The 18900-nt window shown below is 40.4% G+C and overlaps 1 protein-coding gene and 1 pseudogene across 2 annotated transcripts in view; both read left to right on the top strand.

The window, feature by feature from the left end:
• The first annotated feature begins 3996 nt into the window (after positions 1 to 3996).
• The window catches only part of ACTL6A (actin like 6A), a 29725-nt gene continuing 14821 nt past the window's right edge, over positions 3997 to 18900 (top strand). Inside the window, exons 1-4 of one of the 2 annotated variants that reach the window (XM_060639267.2) lie at positions 3997 to 4189; positions 14928 to 15004; positions 15171 to 15345; positions 18528 to 18628. In XM_060639267.2, coding sequence (XP_060495250.1) covers positions 4165 to 4189; positions 14928 to 15004; positions 15171 to 15345; positions 18528 to 18628 — 378 coding nt within the window. In that variant the 5' untranslated portion in view covers positions 3997 to 4164. Of the gene's footprint in view, positions 4190 to 9586; positions 9690 to 14927; positions 15005 to 15170; positions 15346 to 18527; positions 18629 to 18900 lie in introns of those variants that run through there. The other variant, XM_060639268.2, reaches the window with a different exon arrangement.
• LOC132684109 (small ribosomal subunit protein eS1 pseudogene) lies at positions 9141 to 9791 on the top strand (annotated as a pseudogene).

Here is an 18900-nt window from a genome sequence, read left to right as displayed (position 1 = left end):
TTATTTGTAACAAATGATAATCTCCTGAATTTGTTTTCTAGCTTGCATTTGCAAGTTGAAGTTTTTTTCAACTCTGAGACTGATAAAGGCGGAGATGGGATGAGATCGGTAATATTTTGTAATGAGTGCTGTAATTCCATAGTCTGAATTCTGCCAGAGCTGGTGAAAAAAGGCGTGAGGTACAGCGTCTTGGGCAGGCTGATGCAGCATTACAAGAATGGAAGACCAGCGACCCAGTGAGGCAAAATCAAGTGTTACACTGGGTACTCAGAAGACATTCTTGCTGCTTGGAGATTACAAAGGATTTCTAAAAGGGCGCTTATTTTTATTGATCTGGATTCAGAAGCAACCACTGAGCATCTACTAAAGGCTAATAAGTTTACATACATGTTACTTCAATATCTTTTATTTTTAGGTTGATAGAAGGAGAATGCTGGCTCAGGTGGGAAAATTGTAAGCATTGGTTGTTTTGGTACATTATGCCCTTGAAAATTGGCACAGACAATAATCTTGAGTTGCTGTTGTTGTTGTTGCTTTTTAATCCAACTAGCTCTCAGTAATGTTAATGTAGGCTCAGCCAAGACTTTAGGGAAAACATGTTAGGCTACAGAGGAGAAATATTAACACACACACACACAAACACTCACATATTTTATATTTCACAAAATAGATTCTGTTGGGTCAGTATTTTCCTTTTAATGTATTTCCTACCAGCTTTCCTAATTATGAAGAATGGAAGCAAACAAGTTGCCACAGTATAAGTCTTACCACGAAAGAAACAATGTCATTATTACCAAGCATGTGCAGTTCTCTGACATTGTTCTCTTGGGATACTGAATAGGTTTCCTTTCTCAACAGTCCCTCCAGCAATTCAATACTTTAGGGGCAACAATCTTAGTGCCCTATTACAATTTTGCTGATTAAAATTAATGAAAGACTTAAGTGTGCACTTTTATCTGCATTAACATGTCATTAGTCCTGACATACCAGATGACTCTGAAGTTCAGTTCATTTGAAGTTCATTACAATGGTTTATTATCATATAAAGTAATGCGTCCCGTGATACATCAAGAGAACAAGCTGACCTGAAATTATGAATGAATGATCTGTTTTCTAATATCTTTTCGAATTATCAAATAAAGCCAATCCCTTATTATAAACAAAAACAACTAAGCATGACTTTCTAGCATTTTCTCAAGCTGTGTTCTCTGTGTTGTCATACTAAAGATTCTCCTGCACTCCACTGTGTTCTTTATGGGTGGAGACATTCACAGCATCTCAGGCCTCCCTGAAGGCTAGCTGTATGGTCCTCATTAACCCTACTGAACTGTTTTGTTTTCTGACAAACACTGAAGTTGTAGGACAAATATTTTACTTTTACTTTTATTTTTTTTTGTTTGTTTATTTATTTTGAGAGAGAGAGAGAGAGAGAGTGAGCAGGGGAGGGGTAGAAAGAACGAGAGACAGGCTCCACACTGTTAGTACACTGTGAGATCATGACTGGAGCCGAAATCAAGAGTCAGATGCTTAAGCAACTGAGCCACCCCAGTGTCCCAACTTCTTCAACCCAACTCTATTTCTCCATGGATGGGAGAGGTTGTAGATAATACTGATGAGAGATATCAAGATACATAATCCATTTTAGTTGGTATATTGAATTACTATGCATTTAAGTTGGTATATTGAATTACTATGCATTTAAACTATAAACTGATTTAAATGAATTACTGTGTATTTTCAACACAAATAGTATTGCTTCAACATTTAATTATTACCAAAGTACCACATGTTTTATAGCTCATTGGCTTTATTAGTCAAACAGCATAAAACCACAGAGTGGAAATGGAAATATTTTTGAGGATTTGATAGGTATTTATACAATGAAAGCTATTAGTCAAACAGCATAAAACCACAGAGTGGAAATGGGAATATTTTGAGAATTTGATAGGTATCTATATACTAAAAGCTATAATCATGGGGGCAACAATTAACATAGAGTACTTAGTGCACTGTGCTAGATGTGTTACATGCATTATCTCAGGGGTCAGTAAACTCTTTCTACAAGGGGTCTGATAGGAAACATGTTCTCCAGCTTAGTGTCTGTCATAACTACTCAACTTGGCCTTATACCCCAAAAGCAGCCATAAATGAATAAGCTTGGCTGTGCTCTAGTAAAGCTTAGTTTATGGTCATTGAAATGTGAATTTCATATAATTTTCACATGTCATAAAGTATTATTCCTAAAAATAATTTTAAAAACCATTTAAAAATGGAATAAACATTGTTAGCTCATAGGCCATACAAAAACAGAAAGCAGCTTGGGTTTGGCCATGGGGCTATAATTTGCTGACCTCTGCATTATCTCATTGGGTTAATGGGGATTTCCTAAATGATCAGATACACTGAGATTATACTATTAAGTGAATGGGACTGTTTTCTCACTAGCTTTGTTCCTCACCCTACTACCACTCTGCCGCGTTGCTGGCACTGAGACTTACGGGACTTTATTCCATTATTCCTAGGGCTAAGAGCAGCCTATATGTCCAGACTTTAGACAGACCAATTCCAGGGAGAGATATCAGTGACCTGGACTGGGCTGGTAAAACCAGAGGACTAAGAACAATAGACAGGCTAGGTATATATTTAGAATCAGGTACTTGCTTGGATGAGGATTGTTTGACACCTGTCTCACAGGATAAAAAAAAGCGATGATACTTTTATGGGGTGTATATCGGGCTCTGTGCTGACAGCTCAGAGCCTACAGCCTGCTCTCCATTGTGTGTCTTTCTCTCTCTGCCCCTCCTCCACTCATGCTCTGTCTCCCTCCCTCTCCCTCAAAAATAGATAAACATTAAAAAAATCAATGATACTTTAAAAAATAATTTTAGGGGCACCTAGCTGGCTCAGTTGTTTAAGGGTGTGACTCTTGATTTCAGCTCAGGTCGTGATCTTCATGGTTTGTGAATTCAAGCCCTGTCTCCAACTCTGCACTGACAGCGTAGAGCCTGCTTGGGATTCTCTGTCTGCCTCTCTCTCTGCCCTTACCTTGTTCAGGGACCACACACTCTCTCTGTCACATAAATAAATAAATAAACAAACATTTAAAAAAATTTTTTTTAATGTTTATTTATTTTTGACAGCGAGACAGAGCATGAGCGGGAGAAGGGCAGCGAGAGAGGGAGACACAGAATCGGAAGCAGGCTCCAGGCTCTGTCAGCACAGAGCCTGATGCGGGGCTCGAACTCACAGACTGCGAGATCATGACCCGAGCCGAAGTCGGACGATAGACCGACTGAGCCACCCAGGCGCCCCTAAATAAACAAATATTTTAAGGAATAAAGAAAAAAATATTTTTTTAAAGTGCTACCTAAATTTAGTTGGGAAAATATGTCATCTCTTTCTTCTTCTAATTATTAATAGTCATTTAAAAAATTGCAGGATCCTATAGGTTTATTTGATTTACTGTTCCCCTACCCCAAAGTTGAGCTTTTAACATAAAAGTTAGTTGAAAATCTTTTTAACATAAAAGTTAGCTGAACATACTTTTTCTGGAAAAAAAAAAAATTCTGCATCCCCACAACCCAAACCTGGGAGTCGCTGCGCGGAGACACTGTTATTTCCAGACTCTTTTCCAGGGTTTTACTTTCTTCTACCAGAGTCCCACCGCTGCTCGGCGCCCAGCCACACCCCTGGACCCGCCCGGACACTTCCCCTCGGACTCTCTCCTCCCTCTGCTGCTCCCTCTGCCGCACTCTCCCGCCCACTCAGGAAGCTCCGCCCACTCGGGAAGCTCCGCCCCCCAGCTACCCCTCTCGCCTGGGGCCAGTTCCGCAACCCAACTCCTTCCCTCCTTCCGTCGCTTTACCCTTTCCCCGCCTCCATGGCTGCCCTCGATTGGCTAAACTGGCTGTGCCGCGGCAGGGATGCAGCACAGCCTCTTTCTGATTGGCTAAAGGGTACCCGGGCCTCTTGTGATTGGCTGATAAGAGCAGACAGCAAGTGTGACTGAGCTCCGGGGTGTGTGGACGCGGCTTTGTTGCCCGAGGGGGGTGGCGGTGGAAGTTAAGGGGGCAGGGGGTTAGTGCTTCTCGGGACCCACACTCGCGGCCGTCGCAGTCACTTCGCCCGGTAGCCTTTAGCGTAGGAGTCGCGCGGACAGCAGCCATGAGCGGCGGGGTGTACGGGGGAGGTGAGTGAGTGCGGCCGGACGAGAGAGCGCGCCTTTTTAGCGTGTGGGTTTTGTAACCGCCGCCCCCAGCCCTCCCCAGCCCTCCCCTCCGCGGCGGCCCCTTCCGGTCTCCCCGCTCGGGACCCCGGCCTCCCCGCCCCATCCCCGCCCCGCGCTCTGCCCGCCCCCGGAGCCCACCCGGCTCTTTTGAGAGCCTTGGGCGCCCAGAGTCGCCGCCCCCTGCGGTTCCTTCCAGCCTCGGCCCCCCGGAGGAGCAGGGTTTTGGGGGTGCGCTCCGGCCTCGGGCTAGGCGGGCACTTCAAGGGGGTCGGCCCGCAGAACCCCGGCTTGAGTGGCCAGCCGCAGGGTTGCATCTCCCCCGGTGTCTCCACAAGTCTGCGACATCGGGGCGCGCGCGCGTGTTTAAACTTGGGGGGTTCCAGCAGTTTGCAAGCGTGGACGGAAGGTTTCCGCAAAGTCCCTTGGAGGGTAAAGCGAGCCGAGAGAGGTACCACTGCCTGGAGGAGTGGCGGCCACTCCCGACGCAGCCTCCTCGTTCCGTGCTTAGCAGCCTCACACCTTTCCGTAATTTCTGCCTGTTGACTGGGTTCTCCAGAGTTACCCATGGGAACACCTGTAACTTACAGATGCTTTCTTGGGCAGGCTGTAGTGTGGTGGAAAGATTGACACGGGTCTGGGAGTTACGCAGACCCGGCTTGTACTTTCAGCCCCACCATGTATTGAGCGCTTTAGCCTTGGGCAAGTTACTTAACTTTTCTCAACTTAGGGCTCATTTTGGGAAAGATAATTCCTGCCCAGTGGTGTGGCTGTGAAGATTCAATGAGATGATGCTATACGTGGCTCCGCAACGTGTGGTCCATGATCAGCAGAGTCAGCATCACCTGCAAGCTTTTTAGAAATGCAGACTCTCAAGCTCCAGTCTACATATACTGAATCAGAGCTTCCATTCTTGCTAGACAGGTAGAGGAAGCACTGGTGTATATGATTCTGGTTTGTGTTGTGTTTGAGGAGTTTCCAGAACAAGGAGACAGATTTGAAGTGTTGCTTTTGTTACTGTGTCTAGTAAGGATGGATACTGTTTCTGAAGAGGATGGCATTTTACAGGTAGGGGATAGAAATTGGGTTTTCAAAGTTCTTAGGAGTTTTTGGAGTGTAGCTAGAGTCTCTTTGAAGTAATATGCTGACCCTCAGCCCCTTCTTTCCCGTTTATGTTCTTGGTTTTGATTTCTCACATGTGAGCATCCCGTCCGTAGTTTCCCATTTTTTACTTTGGAGAAAGCCTAGTGGATCTTCATGATTTACCTCTTCCTCATCTGAAGATGCAGTCCTGGATCTTTGTGCCTTTGCCTTACGGAGGTTGTTGACTCTATTCTGACCTTTAGGTTCACTGATCCAAGGACTTAGAGGCTGTCTGGGAGTATTTCCTTTGAAGGCATTGTTTAATATGACTGAGGCAGAAATGGATATTAACGATACCAGCAGCAAACATTTATTGAGTGCATACTGTGTACTAAGAACTGTTCCCAGATACTTTTCATGTGTTGCATTTAATACATGCATTAGTCCAATCTATAACAACCATATAGGGGATGGTAATGCTGTCCCTGTATTACAGAATAAGAAAGTAATATGGAAAAGATGAACTGGCCAAGAGTTATCGAACTTCCTAAGAAATGGGGAACAAGAGTCTCTGGGTTGAAGAAGATGGCATTTCAGTAAAACCCTTTCCTATTTTAAAAATAAAAAGTTTTTTGGTGGTTTCTCCATAAGTCATTTTTCAGTTGTATAGCCACAGCATATTCATGTATGGTTTAGGTATTCAGAATAAACGTCCTTTTTCTCATTTGCTTAGGAGGGGAATATGTCATAAAGCCTATTCCACATACAAAATATTTAAAACTTACAAAAATAAGTGTATGATTTTGTGTTTGTGCTACTACTGTATGGTCAGTATTTATATTGGGTGACATTTTCCAAAGGGTGTATTGTGAGAAGAAACCAAACTTCTTCTCTCCTAGGTTTTGTATAATCAACTTAAGCTGTATTTTTTTTTAATTTTTTTTTCAACGTTTTTTATTTATTTTTGGACAGAGAGAGACAGAGCATGAACGGGGGAGGGGCAGAGAGAGAGGGAGACACAGAATCGGAAACAGGCTCCAGGCTCCGAGCCATCAGCCCAGAGCCTGACGCGGGGCTCGAACTCACGGACCGCGAGATCGTGACCTGGCTGAAGTCGGACGCTTAACCGACTGCGCCACCCAGGCGCCCCAAGAAGCTGTATTTTTAACTGACTTGCTTATTGAAAAGATGTTTGAAGTTTAAATTTTAAAATTTATGGCTGTCTTATTCTAATAATGATTTCTGACTAGATCTGACATTGATCTTTAGCGTTAGGTATAATGCATAATTTACCCAGATTTCTATACTTTCTAACTGGTTTCTGGACCTACTCATTGTTCCTGTGACTATCTCTCATGGTGCTCCTTTACTTCAAACTCTGCATTATAAAAATAAACAGGCCATCTTTGATAAATTGTTTCATCATTCCTGCACTCCTGACCCCCAGATCTCTGACCTTAAAATTTTCTCAAAATCTCCATCCCCATGAGTTGGTGTACCCTGTCCAAACAAACAAAAAAAAAATGATCTTCCCACTTTCTCCCAAAGTTATTAGCCTTCAGTATTATCTTGGAATGTTTTAAGACCAGGTTAGAAAATTGCCACCATTGTTTCATGTTTTCCCAGAAAAACCACCACACCTTTAAACTTGGAAGCCATTTACTCCAGAAAAGCATCAATATCTTCAGAAAAGTGAAAACTGTGTTTTTAGTAGCAAAGGGATCCAACTCTTGAGGACTTTTATCCGTTAGAAATTGTATCCTGGTTTTTAAATATCCAGACCTCTGTGGTTATGGTTTAAGTCTCCTATGTCCCTTTGCCATTCTATTTTGTGTTCATTGGTTCTAGTTGTTAACAACACAAGGTACAGGAGATAGACCTATACCTTTGAAAAAGGAAAAAAAAGCAGATGCAAAATTCTAAGCATCAGGAGTCTTACATTAAAATCTGTGTCTAGTTTGCCTCTCATTAAGATAGGAACATAATTGATTTATTAGATTTTTATTTTCTTATTTTTTAATGTTTAGTTTTGAGAAGAGAGAGACCATGTGAGCTGGGGAGGGGCAGAGAGAGGGGGAGACACAGAATCTGAAGCAGGCTCCAGCTCTGAGCTGTCAGCATAGAGCCCGATGCAGGGCCTGAACTCATGAACCGTGAGATCATGACCTGAGCCAACGTGGGTGCTCAACCGACTGAGCCACCCAGGTACTCCTAGATTTTCATTTCATAAAAAAATTTACCAGGTAGGTATAGCCTCTGTCTCCAAGAAACTCAGTCTTACAGGTGAGGCAGTCAAATAAATAGACACTGCATTTTATTTACTTCAGTTGTACATTCCCCCCTCCCCATATTTAAAGAGCTGAAGTTGGAATATTTCTTTTCTTTTTGAAGTTTTTCTATTTTACATATTAAATTTTTTTTAATTTTAATTCAAGTATAATTAACATGGAATATTTCTTAAAAAAAATTTTTTTTTTTAATGTTTATTTATTTTTGAGAGACAGAGCATGAGCAGGGGAGGGGCAGAGAGAGAGGGAGACACAGAATCCAAAGCAGGCTCCAGGCTCCTAGCTGTCAGCACAAAGCCAGATGCAGGGCTGGAACCCACAAACTGTGAGATCATGACCTGATCCAAAGTCTGCAGTTAACCGACTGAGCCACCCAGGCACCCCGACATGGAATATTTCTTGATGGCATGGCAGAGTTTAATTGGCAGCATGCTTTTTTTCTTGGTGCATGAAGAGATGGTGTATCTTACCATTTATAAAATTTTATATTGATGAGAAAGGGTAATTCAACAAAGTGTGTTCGGTAATGACGATATGTTGAAGGTACAAAGGTAGAACAGAGAAGAAAGTTACTAACTCATTGTTGGGGAGTCAGAGGACTTTACAAGAGAGGTTGTAGGGATGATGGAAGAAGAGTGGAGAAGGACAGCATATGCAAAAATTAGCTGAGTGAGAGTATGTGGTGTGTTTAGGAGACAACATTATCCAGTCATACTAGTGTGTAAAGTGGGAAATGAGATTACTGCCAGATTTTGCTAGGTCTTGAATATCAACTGGGTGAAATGACTTGAATTTTATTTTGTAGATGGTGGGAAACCACCAGATGATTCTCTTTTCGTTGAAGGATTTATGTACCAATATGTTGAGTTGTAATTTTGAAAGATCACAGTGCAGTAGTTTGTAAGGTGGATGGAAAAAATGAAGAGATGGGAAATACAATACTTACAGGGAATTGTAGTAATTCCCTGTTGAGATAAGAGCTTGACTCAAGACAGGGGCAATGGTAGCAAAGAGGAAGGGAATTGAGAAATATTTAGCAGAATGTTTGGCAGAACTTGCTGAGGGGTATGAAAATATGAAGGAATTCGCAATTCTTAGTTTTTTGTCTCTGCTGATTAGGCCACTAACTGTGATAGCACTGCTAAGATTAGGTTAAGTAGGATGGGGAAAGGAAGACAGTGCTTCAGATATGTTGAATATGAGGTAACCATGGGACATCAGGAGGAATCAATGTTGTACACTAAGAAGTTTGTCATATGGCCTTTTGGCTCTCTGAGTAGCATCATGGCGGTCATCAAGAGCAAGTGCCTCATGAAAGGTGGCAGAAAGGGAGTCAAGAAGAAAGTGGTTGATCTGTTTTGTTTTTCTTTTTCTTTTAAAAAATTTTTAAAAATGTTTTTATTTATTTTTGAGACAGAGACAGAGCATGAGCAGGGGAGGGGCAGAGAGAGAGGGAGACACAGAATCCAAAGCAGGCTCCAGACTCCGAACTGTCAGCACAGAGCCTGGCGCTGGGCTCAAACTCATGGACTGTGAGATCATGACCTGAGCTGCAGTCAGATGCTCCTGATCTGTTTCCTAAGAAAAATTGGTATGATGTAAAAGCACCACCTGTGTTCAGTATAAGAAATATTGGAAAAACATTAGTCACAAGAACTCAAGGAATCAAAATTGTATCTGATTGCCTAAGGGTCATGTTTTTGAAGTGAGCCTTCTGCAGAGTGATGAAGTTGGCATTTAGAAAATTTAAGCTAATACTGAGGATGTTCAGGGCAAAAACTGCCTGACTAATTTCCATGCCATGGATTTTACCCATGACAAAATGTGCTTCATGGTCAAAAAAACGGCAAACCATGGTTGAAACTCCTGTTGAGGTCAAGGTTGCCGATGGTTATTTGCTTCATTTAGTTTGTGTTGGTTTTACCGAAACAGGCAACAATCCAATTCGGAAGACCTCTTATGCTCAGTACCAACAGGTCCACCAAATCCAGAAAATGATGATGGAGATTATGACCTGAGGTATGCAGACAAATGACTTGAAAGAAGTGGTAAATAAATTGATTCCAGACACCATCAGAAAAGATCTATACAAGGTTTGCCGATCTATTTTTCCACTCTATGATGTCTTTGTTAGAAAAGTAAAAATGCTGAAGAAGCCCAAGTTTGAATTGGGAGCTCATGGAGCTTCATGGTGAAGGCAGTAATTCACTTTTTTTTTAAAAGGAAAAGCTACTGAAAATGAGACCAGTGCTAAAGTTTTTGTTTAAAAAAATTTTTTTTTAATGTTGGTTTATTTTTGAGAGAAAGAGAGGGGGAGGGACAGAGAGAGAATGAGAGAGGGAGAGAGAGAGAGAGAGAGAGAGAGAGAGAGAGAGAGAGAGAGGATCTAAAGCAGGCTCCAGGCTCTGAGATGTGAGCACAGACCGACATGGAGCTCAAACTCCCGAACCATAAGGTCATGACCTGAGCTGAAGCAGACACTTAACCAACTGAGCCACCCAGGCACCCCTAGAGACCATTGCTAAAGTTGAACGAGCTGATGGATATGAGCCACCAGTCCAAGAATCTCTTAAAATGCAGACATTTAATGGTAACAAATAAAAAATCTTATTTGTGATGTTTTTTTAAAAAAGTTTGAGACATGGATCTAGATAAAGGTGAGGGCTTGAGAGAAAGATTTGAGCTTGAAATTATTAGTAGAAGTTGATGCCGTAGGAGTGGAGCAGATTACCTAAGAGAGGGTAAATTAAGGGAGGGGTTCCAGTGTGGGGTCCCTCACCTCCCCAGGGAATCCACAGGTAGAATTATGTTTTGTTATAATTGGCTTCTTTTATAATCTACTTTAGAACATTCTAAGAAGGGAGTCCTAAGTTTCCTAATGTATCTGTATTAGTTTTCCAGAGCTGCCGTAACAAAGTACCACAGACTGGGTAGCTTAAATAACAGAAATTAATTTTCTCACAGTTCTGGAGTCAAGAAGTCTGATATCAAGGTGCTGGCAGGGTTGTTTTCCTTGGAGGTTTTTCTCCTTGGTTTGGAATGGCCATCCTCCCCCTGTGTCTTCACATGGTCTTCCCTCTGTACATATCTGTGTCTAAATTTCCTCTTTTTATAAGGACACCAGTCATATTGGGTTAGGGCATATCCTAATGATCTCATTTTAATTTAATCACCTCTTTAAAGACCTTATCTCCAAATACAGTCATATTTTAAGGTACTAGGGGTAAAGACTGCAATGTATGGATTTTAGGGGGAAACACTTCAGCCCAGAGCTTTGTGAAAGGGGTCCATGATACAGAAAAGGTTAAGAGCCTTGATCCTTGAGAATGAGAGTTGAATATTTTGGTTAACCTGGCAATTAATTCATTTAGTTAAGATATTTCTTTACCCAACATTGTAATTAGTCAGTGTTAAAGTTTATTAATTTATAGTCATTTGTTAACTTTACTGTTTGTACTTGAGTATACATGCTATGGTGAAAACAAATGCAGTGTTCTGCTTTTAAGGACCCCTATTTTCAGACAAAATAATTTGGATCAGAGAATTGTATCGAGAATGGGAAGTATAATAAATGAAGAAACTTCTTTTCAAATTAGGAATAAAAATAGGTGGCTCTTTATTTAAATAAAAATGAGATTATTATTCTGTAAAGATACCATCTCTTCACTATGAATATCTGTATAATCATTGGTTTTTCTTTATTTTAAAACTCAATTTTTAGTACTTCAAATATACTAATAATGAAACATATATGTAAGTTTGTATGTGATAGATGTAATATTTCACCATATTTGCCTGAGATATTTTAAGAAATAGAATGTTATTCGTATAGAGTCCCCTTTTCTCCCTCCTTAGAGGTAACCACAGAACCGAAGTTGGATATGCAGCATTACCAGGCCCCATGCATATTTTTAATACTAAGTGTGTGTGTATCCATAATGAATTAAACAGTATCGCAATGTGTATGTATGTATAGTAACTAGCCTTCTTTCTTTTTCTTTCTTTCTTTCTTTCTTTTTCTTTTTCTTTTTCCCTTTCTTTCTTTCTTTCTGTCTTTCTCTCTTTCTTTCTTTCTTTCTTTCTTTCAAGTTTATTTATTTATTTTGAGAAAGAGAGAGAGAAAAACCCAAGCAAACTCTGCACGGTCATTACACGGCCCACCATGGGCCTTGAACTCACAAACTGTGAGATCATGACCGGAGCCAAACATTTAACCTTCTGAGCTACCCAGGTGCCCATAGTAGCTAGCTTTTCAAACTAGTCATTTTTTTTTTTTTTTTTTTTAGATTTATCCATATTGATATGTACATCTAGATCATTCACTTTAACTGCTGTACAGTATTTCATGGTATGAATAATTTATAGTTTATCTATTTCCCTACTGAGAGGCCATTAGATTATTTTTATCTTTTCCTGTAACAAGTAGTGTGGTGATAATAATGATAATGGCAGCTCCCACTTATTGTGATTATTATGTGCTGTTCCTGTTGTAAGTGCTTATGTGCATTAAAGCATTTAACACATTTATTTATTATAACATCCTATGTGTTAGAAACTATTATGCACGTTTACATACGAGGAAACTGAGGCAGAGAGGTTAGAAATCACCGAAGGTCACATAGCTAATGAACGTTCTTAAACGTGTTTCCTTGTGATGTGTGTGAGAGAGTTTCTGTAGAGAAAATAAAAACTGTGATTTCTGTGTGTGTACATTTTCTTTGTGTGTGTGTGTGTGTGTCTGAATTCTCTATTTTGTTGGCTTATAAGTCTGCTGATCTACATCATAGTATGTCAGTAACATAGTGTTTTGATTACTGTAACTTTAAGTCTATAAATAAGGTACTGTGAGTTTCCCACTTTTGTTCTTCCTTTTTAAAATAATTTATTTTTTATTTTTTAATTTTTTAAAAATGTTTTTTTTTATATTTGAGAGAGAGAGACAGACACAGAGAAAAAGAGCAAGCAGGGGAGGTGCAGAGAGATAAAGACAGAATCCGAAGCAGGCTCGAGGCTCTGAGCTGTCAGCACAGAGCCCGATGTGGGGCTCAAACTCATAAACCACGAGGTCATGACCTGAGCCAAAGTCGAACGCCCAACCAACTGAGCCACCCAGGCGCCTGTATTTATTTTTAAATTTATATCCAAGTTTGTTAGCATATGGTACAACAATGATTTCAGGAATAGATTCCTTAATGCCTCTTAGCCCATCCTGCCTCCCACAACCCCTCCAGCAACCCTCTGTTCTCTATATTTAAGAGTCTCTTATATTTTGTCCCGCTCCCTGTTTTTATATTATTTTTGTTTCCCTTCCCTTATGTTCATTTGTTTTGTATCTTAAAATCCTCATATGAGTGAAGTTATATGATATTTGTCTTTCTCCAGCTGATTAATTTCACTTAGCATAATACCCTCTAGTTCCATCCACGTAGTTGCAAATAGCAAGATTTCATTCTTTTTGATTGCCAAGTAATACTCCATTGTGTGTGTGTGTGTGTGTGTGTGTGTGTGTGTGTGTGTGTGTGTACATACATACATATATATACCACATTTTCTTCATTCATCTGTTGATGGACATTTGGGCTCTTTCCATACTTTGGCTATTGTCAATAGTGCTGCCATAAACGTTGGGGTGCATGTGCCCCTTCAGAACAGCATACCTGTATCCTTTGGATAAATACTGTATCCTTTGGATAAATTGCTGGGTCGTAGGATAGTTCTATTTTTAATTTTTTGAGTAACTTCCATACTGTTTTCCAGAGTGGCTACACTAATTTGCATTACCATGTGTATGAACATTTTCAACTTTAGTGCGTATGACTAAATTGAGCGTTAGGGTTGTATCAGTTTATAGCTTTTATTAGTAAATGTGTAGGAGCTCCTCTTTCCCTATGTCTTTGACAATACTTTGTCTTATCAGATGGATTTTGCCAATTTAATGAAGATAAATAATAGCACTTTATTATTTTTAATGATTGAAAAAAATGAAAAATTAGTGCCTGGAAAACCCAAGTGTTTTGTTTTTGGACCATGCAGTTTTGGGGGAAATATTTTCAAAGTATAATTAGAGGCTTTTCTCTGAATTTGAATGTGAAAAAAAATCAGCTTTCTTTGCAACATTAAACTTTATCTACTACAAATCTTTGAAATGTGCAAACTTTGATAACTTTTTACTTGGCCTATGTAATTATGTTTTAAACTCTTACTCTTCAGGGTTCCTCTTTTTCTTGGGGTTTTGCTAAGTTTCTATCCTAATTGCATGGAATATAATTTCTGTTAACATGAAAAAATGGCAACTAAGTGTACTGGATATCTTCCGTTTGCCTCTCCACTTTCCACCATTTCCACCCTCTTTGTGCCCTTGAAGAGTGACCCTTACTGACTGTCTCAGTGGGTCTGTTAACCTGTGGTTTGGCCAGTGGTAGGGCAACCATGTTTCCTGCCTTATGCCTCTTGTCCTTGTATAACTATGAATAGGGAACCCTTTTTGCATTCAGAAGTGGCCCAGTTTGGGTGAGAAGTTGTAAGATTACCCTAGCCAGTAGAGAGGAGGAAGAGAGAGGTTGACATATTTATTAGTCTGGTTCCTTCCCCTCAGGGTCAGCCATGGCTTACTGCATCCCTCAACTGAAGGTCACGGCTCCTATCAGGCAGCCCTCCCAACACAACTCTCTCCAGGTTCTGCTAACCATTCTTTCTCCGTGTTTCTTCAGTTCTAAGGGTGGCAACAGATCTGTTATTAGTGCTAGGGTAGCATACTATCCCTTTTGGTTTTCCTGTGTTGTGCCTATATCTTTATAAATAGTCCCTTTAATAAGTAAACTCTTGCAAATTACCCAGTGTTAGTGTACCATCTCTTTTCTCATTGAGCCTCTACTGATATACAAGGTATGACTTGTTATATTTTAACTGAATGAATCTTTATTTTAAGGTGTATTTGAAACTAAGTTCAAGCTTATAATAATAAGAATGGAATACCTGTTTTAATTTTTAATAGAACTTTTTTACATTCTCATATTAACCACATTAAGTACTCTTTTTTATTAAAAATTTTTTAATGTTTATTTTTAAGAGAGACAGAGAGAGAGAGAGCACACGAGTAGGGTAGGGGCAGAGAGAGAAGGAGACACAGAATCCAAAGCAGGCTCCAGGCTCTGGGCTGTCAGCACCGAGCCCGACACGGGGCTCAAACCCATGTACTGTGAGATCATGACCTGAGCCAAAGTCGGACGCTCAAACGACTGAGCCACCCAGGTGCCTCAGCACATTAAGTACTCTTAATTTTCATATGAGACCTGTAAGTTGTTAATGTTAATTGTCCTTTGTTTTTTCAGATGAGGTTGGAGCTCTTGTTTTTGACATTGGATCCTATACTGTGAGAGCTGGTTATGCTGGTGAGGACTGTCCCAAGGTAAGTGTAGCGTTAGTTAATTGGATATGAAAGGATCATTTACTTGAGTAGAATTAAATTCATGCAGAAATTCTCACTCAATTATGGTAAAAGATTTTAGTTGGGAAAAAATGACTACTTGATAAAGCAGGTAAAACTTGTATTATCATGTTTTTGACTCTTCCAGGTGGATTTCCCCACAGCTATTGGTATGGTGGTAGAAAGAGATGATGGAAGCACACTGATGGAAATAGATGGTGATAAAGGCAAACAAGGCGGCCCCACCTATTACATAGATACTAATGCCCTGCGAGTTCCCAGGGAGAATACGGAGGCCATTTCACCACTAAAAAATGGGATGGGTATGATGTTTGCTTGTATGGATTTGATTTATAGAGTATATATGGTACATTTTAGACATAAGACAATGGCTTCTTATAAGTTGAATATCAGGTATTTTGTTTTTAATTCCATAAATTGATGTTCCAGGCACTGAGAATACAAAGATGCATCAAACATGTTCCTCTTCCTCAAGAAACTCATAGGGAGGTCGATGTAGATATCCAAATATGTAGGATAAATGTTGTGTTTGATAAGCAGTGGGATTGGAGAGGAGAGGTATTTAACTCCCATCATTGGGGATCAGTGGTGGTTTTCATAAAGGAGGTACCTTTTGCACTGAATCTTGACAAATAAATAAGGATTAGCCTGACTAACAAGGCTCGGTAAAGGGGAGCAGCCAGCATGTGTGAAGAGGTGGAGCTGTGGAAGCGGCTTCCATGTTTATTAGAAAGATCAGGGGCGCCTGGGTGGCGCAGTCGGTTAAGCGTCCGACTTCAGCCAGGTCGCGATCTCGCGGTCCGTGAGTTCGAGCCCCGCGTCAGGCTCTGGGCTGATGGCTCGGAGCCTGGAGCCTGTTTCCGATTCTGTGTCTCCCTCTCTCTCTGCCCCTCCCCCGTTCATGCTCTGTCTCTCTCTGTCCCAAAAATAAATAAAAAAAAAAAATAAAAAAAAAAATAAATAAAAAAAAAGAAAGATCAAAAATTAAGTATGGCTATTAACAGTGGGGTGCATTAGCATCAGTTGCAGGAGTGGTGGACAGAGAGCAATCATCATAGGGCTTGTAAACCATGCCAGGGGTGTATTAAGCTGGCAACTGAAAGATAACCCCAAAGGAATTTTTTTTTAATTAAAAAATTAAAAAAAAATTTTTTTTTAATTTGAGAGAGTGTGATGCAGGGAGAGAGGGGTGGAGAGAGAGAGAGAGAGAGAGAGAGACTGACTCATAAGCAGGCTCCATGCTCAGTGTGGAGCCTGATGTGGGGCTCAATCCCATGATCCTGGGATCATGGCTTGAGCCAAAATCAAGAGTTGGCTGCTCAACCAACTGAGCCACCCAGGCATCCCAACCCTAAAGGAATTTAAACACTTGGGTGTTTGCCAGCTGGAGAGATTATTCTAAGAGCAGTACATAGGCTAGATTGGGGAGAGATACTGGAGATAGGAGGATCAGTTAGGGAGGTGAGAATTCAGATGAGAAATGGAGAGGGTTTAAATTTTATCACTGATGGCTGAGATCCTGAGATGACTTTGAGAGATATCAAAGAGGTGAAAGGAGAGTAATTGAGTTCCCTAGATTTTTGACTGGGGTAATTGAATAGAGGGTACCACACATTGAAGTAGGAATAGAATGGGAAGGAACAAGTTTTACAGTCTTCAAAGGCAAATGTATTGGTAATATCTGCAGTCACTGTTAGGTTCATTTATTCACTAGAAGGACTCACAGGACTCAGCATATAGTTGTACTCATGGCTAAGGTTTATTACACTGAGAGGATACAAAGCAAAATTGACAAAGGAAAAAAAGGTATGGAGTGAAGTCCAGAGGAATCTAGGGCAAACTTCGCAGAGTCTTCTCACAGTGGAGTCATATGGGATGTACTTAATTCCTCCAGCGATGAGTTGTGACAACGTGTATGTTGTCTACCAGGGGAGCTCATTAGAGACCATTTTTACTGGGGGAGGTCATGTAGGTACCACGTGTCTAGAATTTACTAAAATTCAAGACTCCCAGAGGGAAAGAAAGTGTTCAGCACAAACCACATTGTACAAACAGTTTAGGTGCAGTGAACTACTGTTATCATTTAGGGAAAGTTTTATATCACTGTAGGGAACTGGTTATCAGTCAAGTTCTCAGATGGCAGTGAAAGGTCAGCCTTATAAACAGGCCTTTTTCTGTACAGCAAGTAAATGAGTTTGTTTTTGAGTTCAAAGTATTTGAATATAGGTGCTGTTCTATTCAGCAGGTGAGAAGATTTTAAGACATGGAGTTGCATTATTTATTAGCCAGAAAGAGTGTGGAATATGAGAAAAAGGTTGAGGATGGGTTTCCATGTGAAAGCCTGTTCTCTGTTTAACCAAAGAAAGGGTGCCCATGAAGGAGAATGAGAAAGAACAGTTAGGGATATAGAATATTCAGAAGGCCAAGAGAAGAAAAAGTTTTGGAAGCATAGAAGTCCAGTGATTCTCATTGTTCTCAGCTGTGACATTGAGAGTTACACTAAGAAGGGAAGAGAAAAGTTAGAATGACTAACGCAGTTCATTGACACCCTCCCCCCCCCCCCGCCCCCTCCCCCAAAGCCTCATAGGACTGTGGGAGTATGTTGTACAAGTAATGACATTTCTTCTTTGGATTGTGGCAGAACTGGTTTGCAAACTTTTGAGCAGTCAATTGTGTCAGATAATGTAAAGAGGTCAAGCTATATTACAAGTGAAGTTTCCGCTGGATTTGTCTGTTAGAAGGTCATATCAAGGGGCGCCTTGGCGGCTCATTCAGTTGAGTGTCTGACTTCAGCTCAGGTCACGATCTCATGGTTAGTGGGTTCGAGCACCGTGTTGGGCTCTGTGCTGACAGCTCGGAGCCTGGAGCCTGCTTCGGATTCTGTGTCGCCCTCTCTCTCTGCCCCTCCCCCACTCATGCTCTGTCTTTCAAAAATAAATAAAAATGTTAAAAAAAAAAATACAAAAAAAGATCATAACGAAATGCAAGCACTTTCAATGGAATGTTTGAGTGGAAGCCAAATTGAAGGCATGTTATATTCTCTGAGGGTTTATATCTATGTCTGTATCTATATTTATATCTTTTAATCTTTTTTCAGGTAGACTGTAAACTTTCTAAATCTCAGGTTTAGATCCTACCATTCTTTTGTATTTCCTCTTACCATTCGAATTGTATACTGTGCCTCTAGTAAGTACTTACTGAATAATATTTATTTGGTATTTTAGGTCTGTTAGATGCACTGATTACATTTAGGACAGGTCTTAGGGGTTGTGATACTGTTGCGGTTGGATGAACAAAAAAGAGGTTCCATATATTACAGAAGACAAAGATGATGTTTATATAAAGTGCTATCTTATGAAATAAATCTGTAAAATAAATAGGTTCTGTATATTAAAGTACTCTAAAACAGAAACAGTCTCTTAAAAAGATTCTGTATTCATCTTCAACTAAGCGTTGTTTTGAAGGTATTAATCTTATATTGTAGTTGAAGATTGGGATAGTTTCCAGGCTATTTTGGATCATACCTACAAAATGCATGTCAAGTCAGAAGCCAGCCTGCATCCTGTTCTCATGTCAGAAGCACCGGTAAGACAAAGACTTTCTTTTCTGAATTTCTCTAGTTGCTGTTGTTGTTTTTAACTGATTTGAAGAATGTTTTCCTTTTCTTTAAAAAGGCATAGAAGTTCGTGTTTTGAATTTTGAAAATTAGGGAAAGGGGGATTAATTTTTATATACTATTAAAGTTTTTATGGGGCGCCTGGGTGGCTCAGTCGGTTGAGTGGCCGACTTCGGCTCAGGTCATGATCTCGCGGTCCATGAGTTCGAGCCCCGCGTCGGGCTCTGTGCTGACAACTCAG

This window comes from Panthera onca, chromosome C2 (assembly GCF_046562875.1).
Source record: "Panthera onca isolate mPanOnc1 chromosome C2, mPanOnc1 haplotype 2, whole genome shotgun sequence".
Classification (NCBI taxonomy): Eukaryota; Metazoa; Chordata; class Mammalia; order Carnivora; family Felidae; genus Panthera; species Panthera onca.
This window is presented reverse-complemented; position numbering and strand designations above follow the sequence as displayed.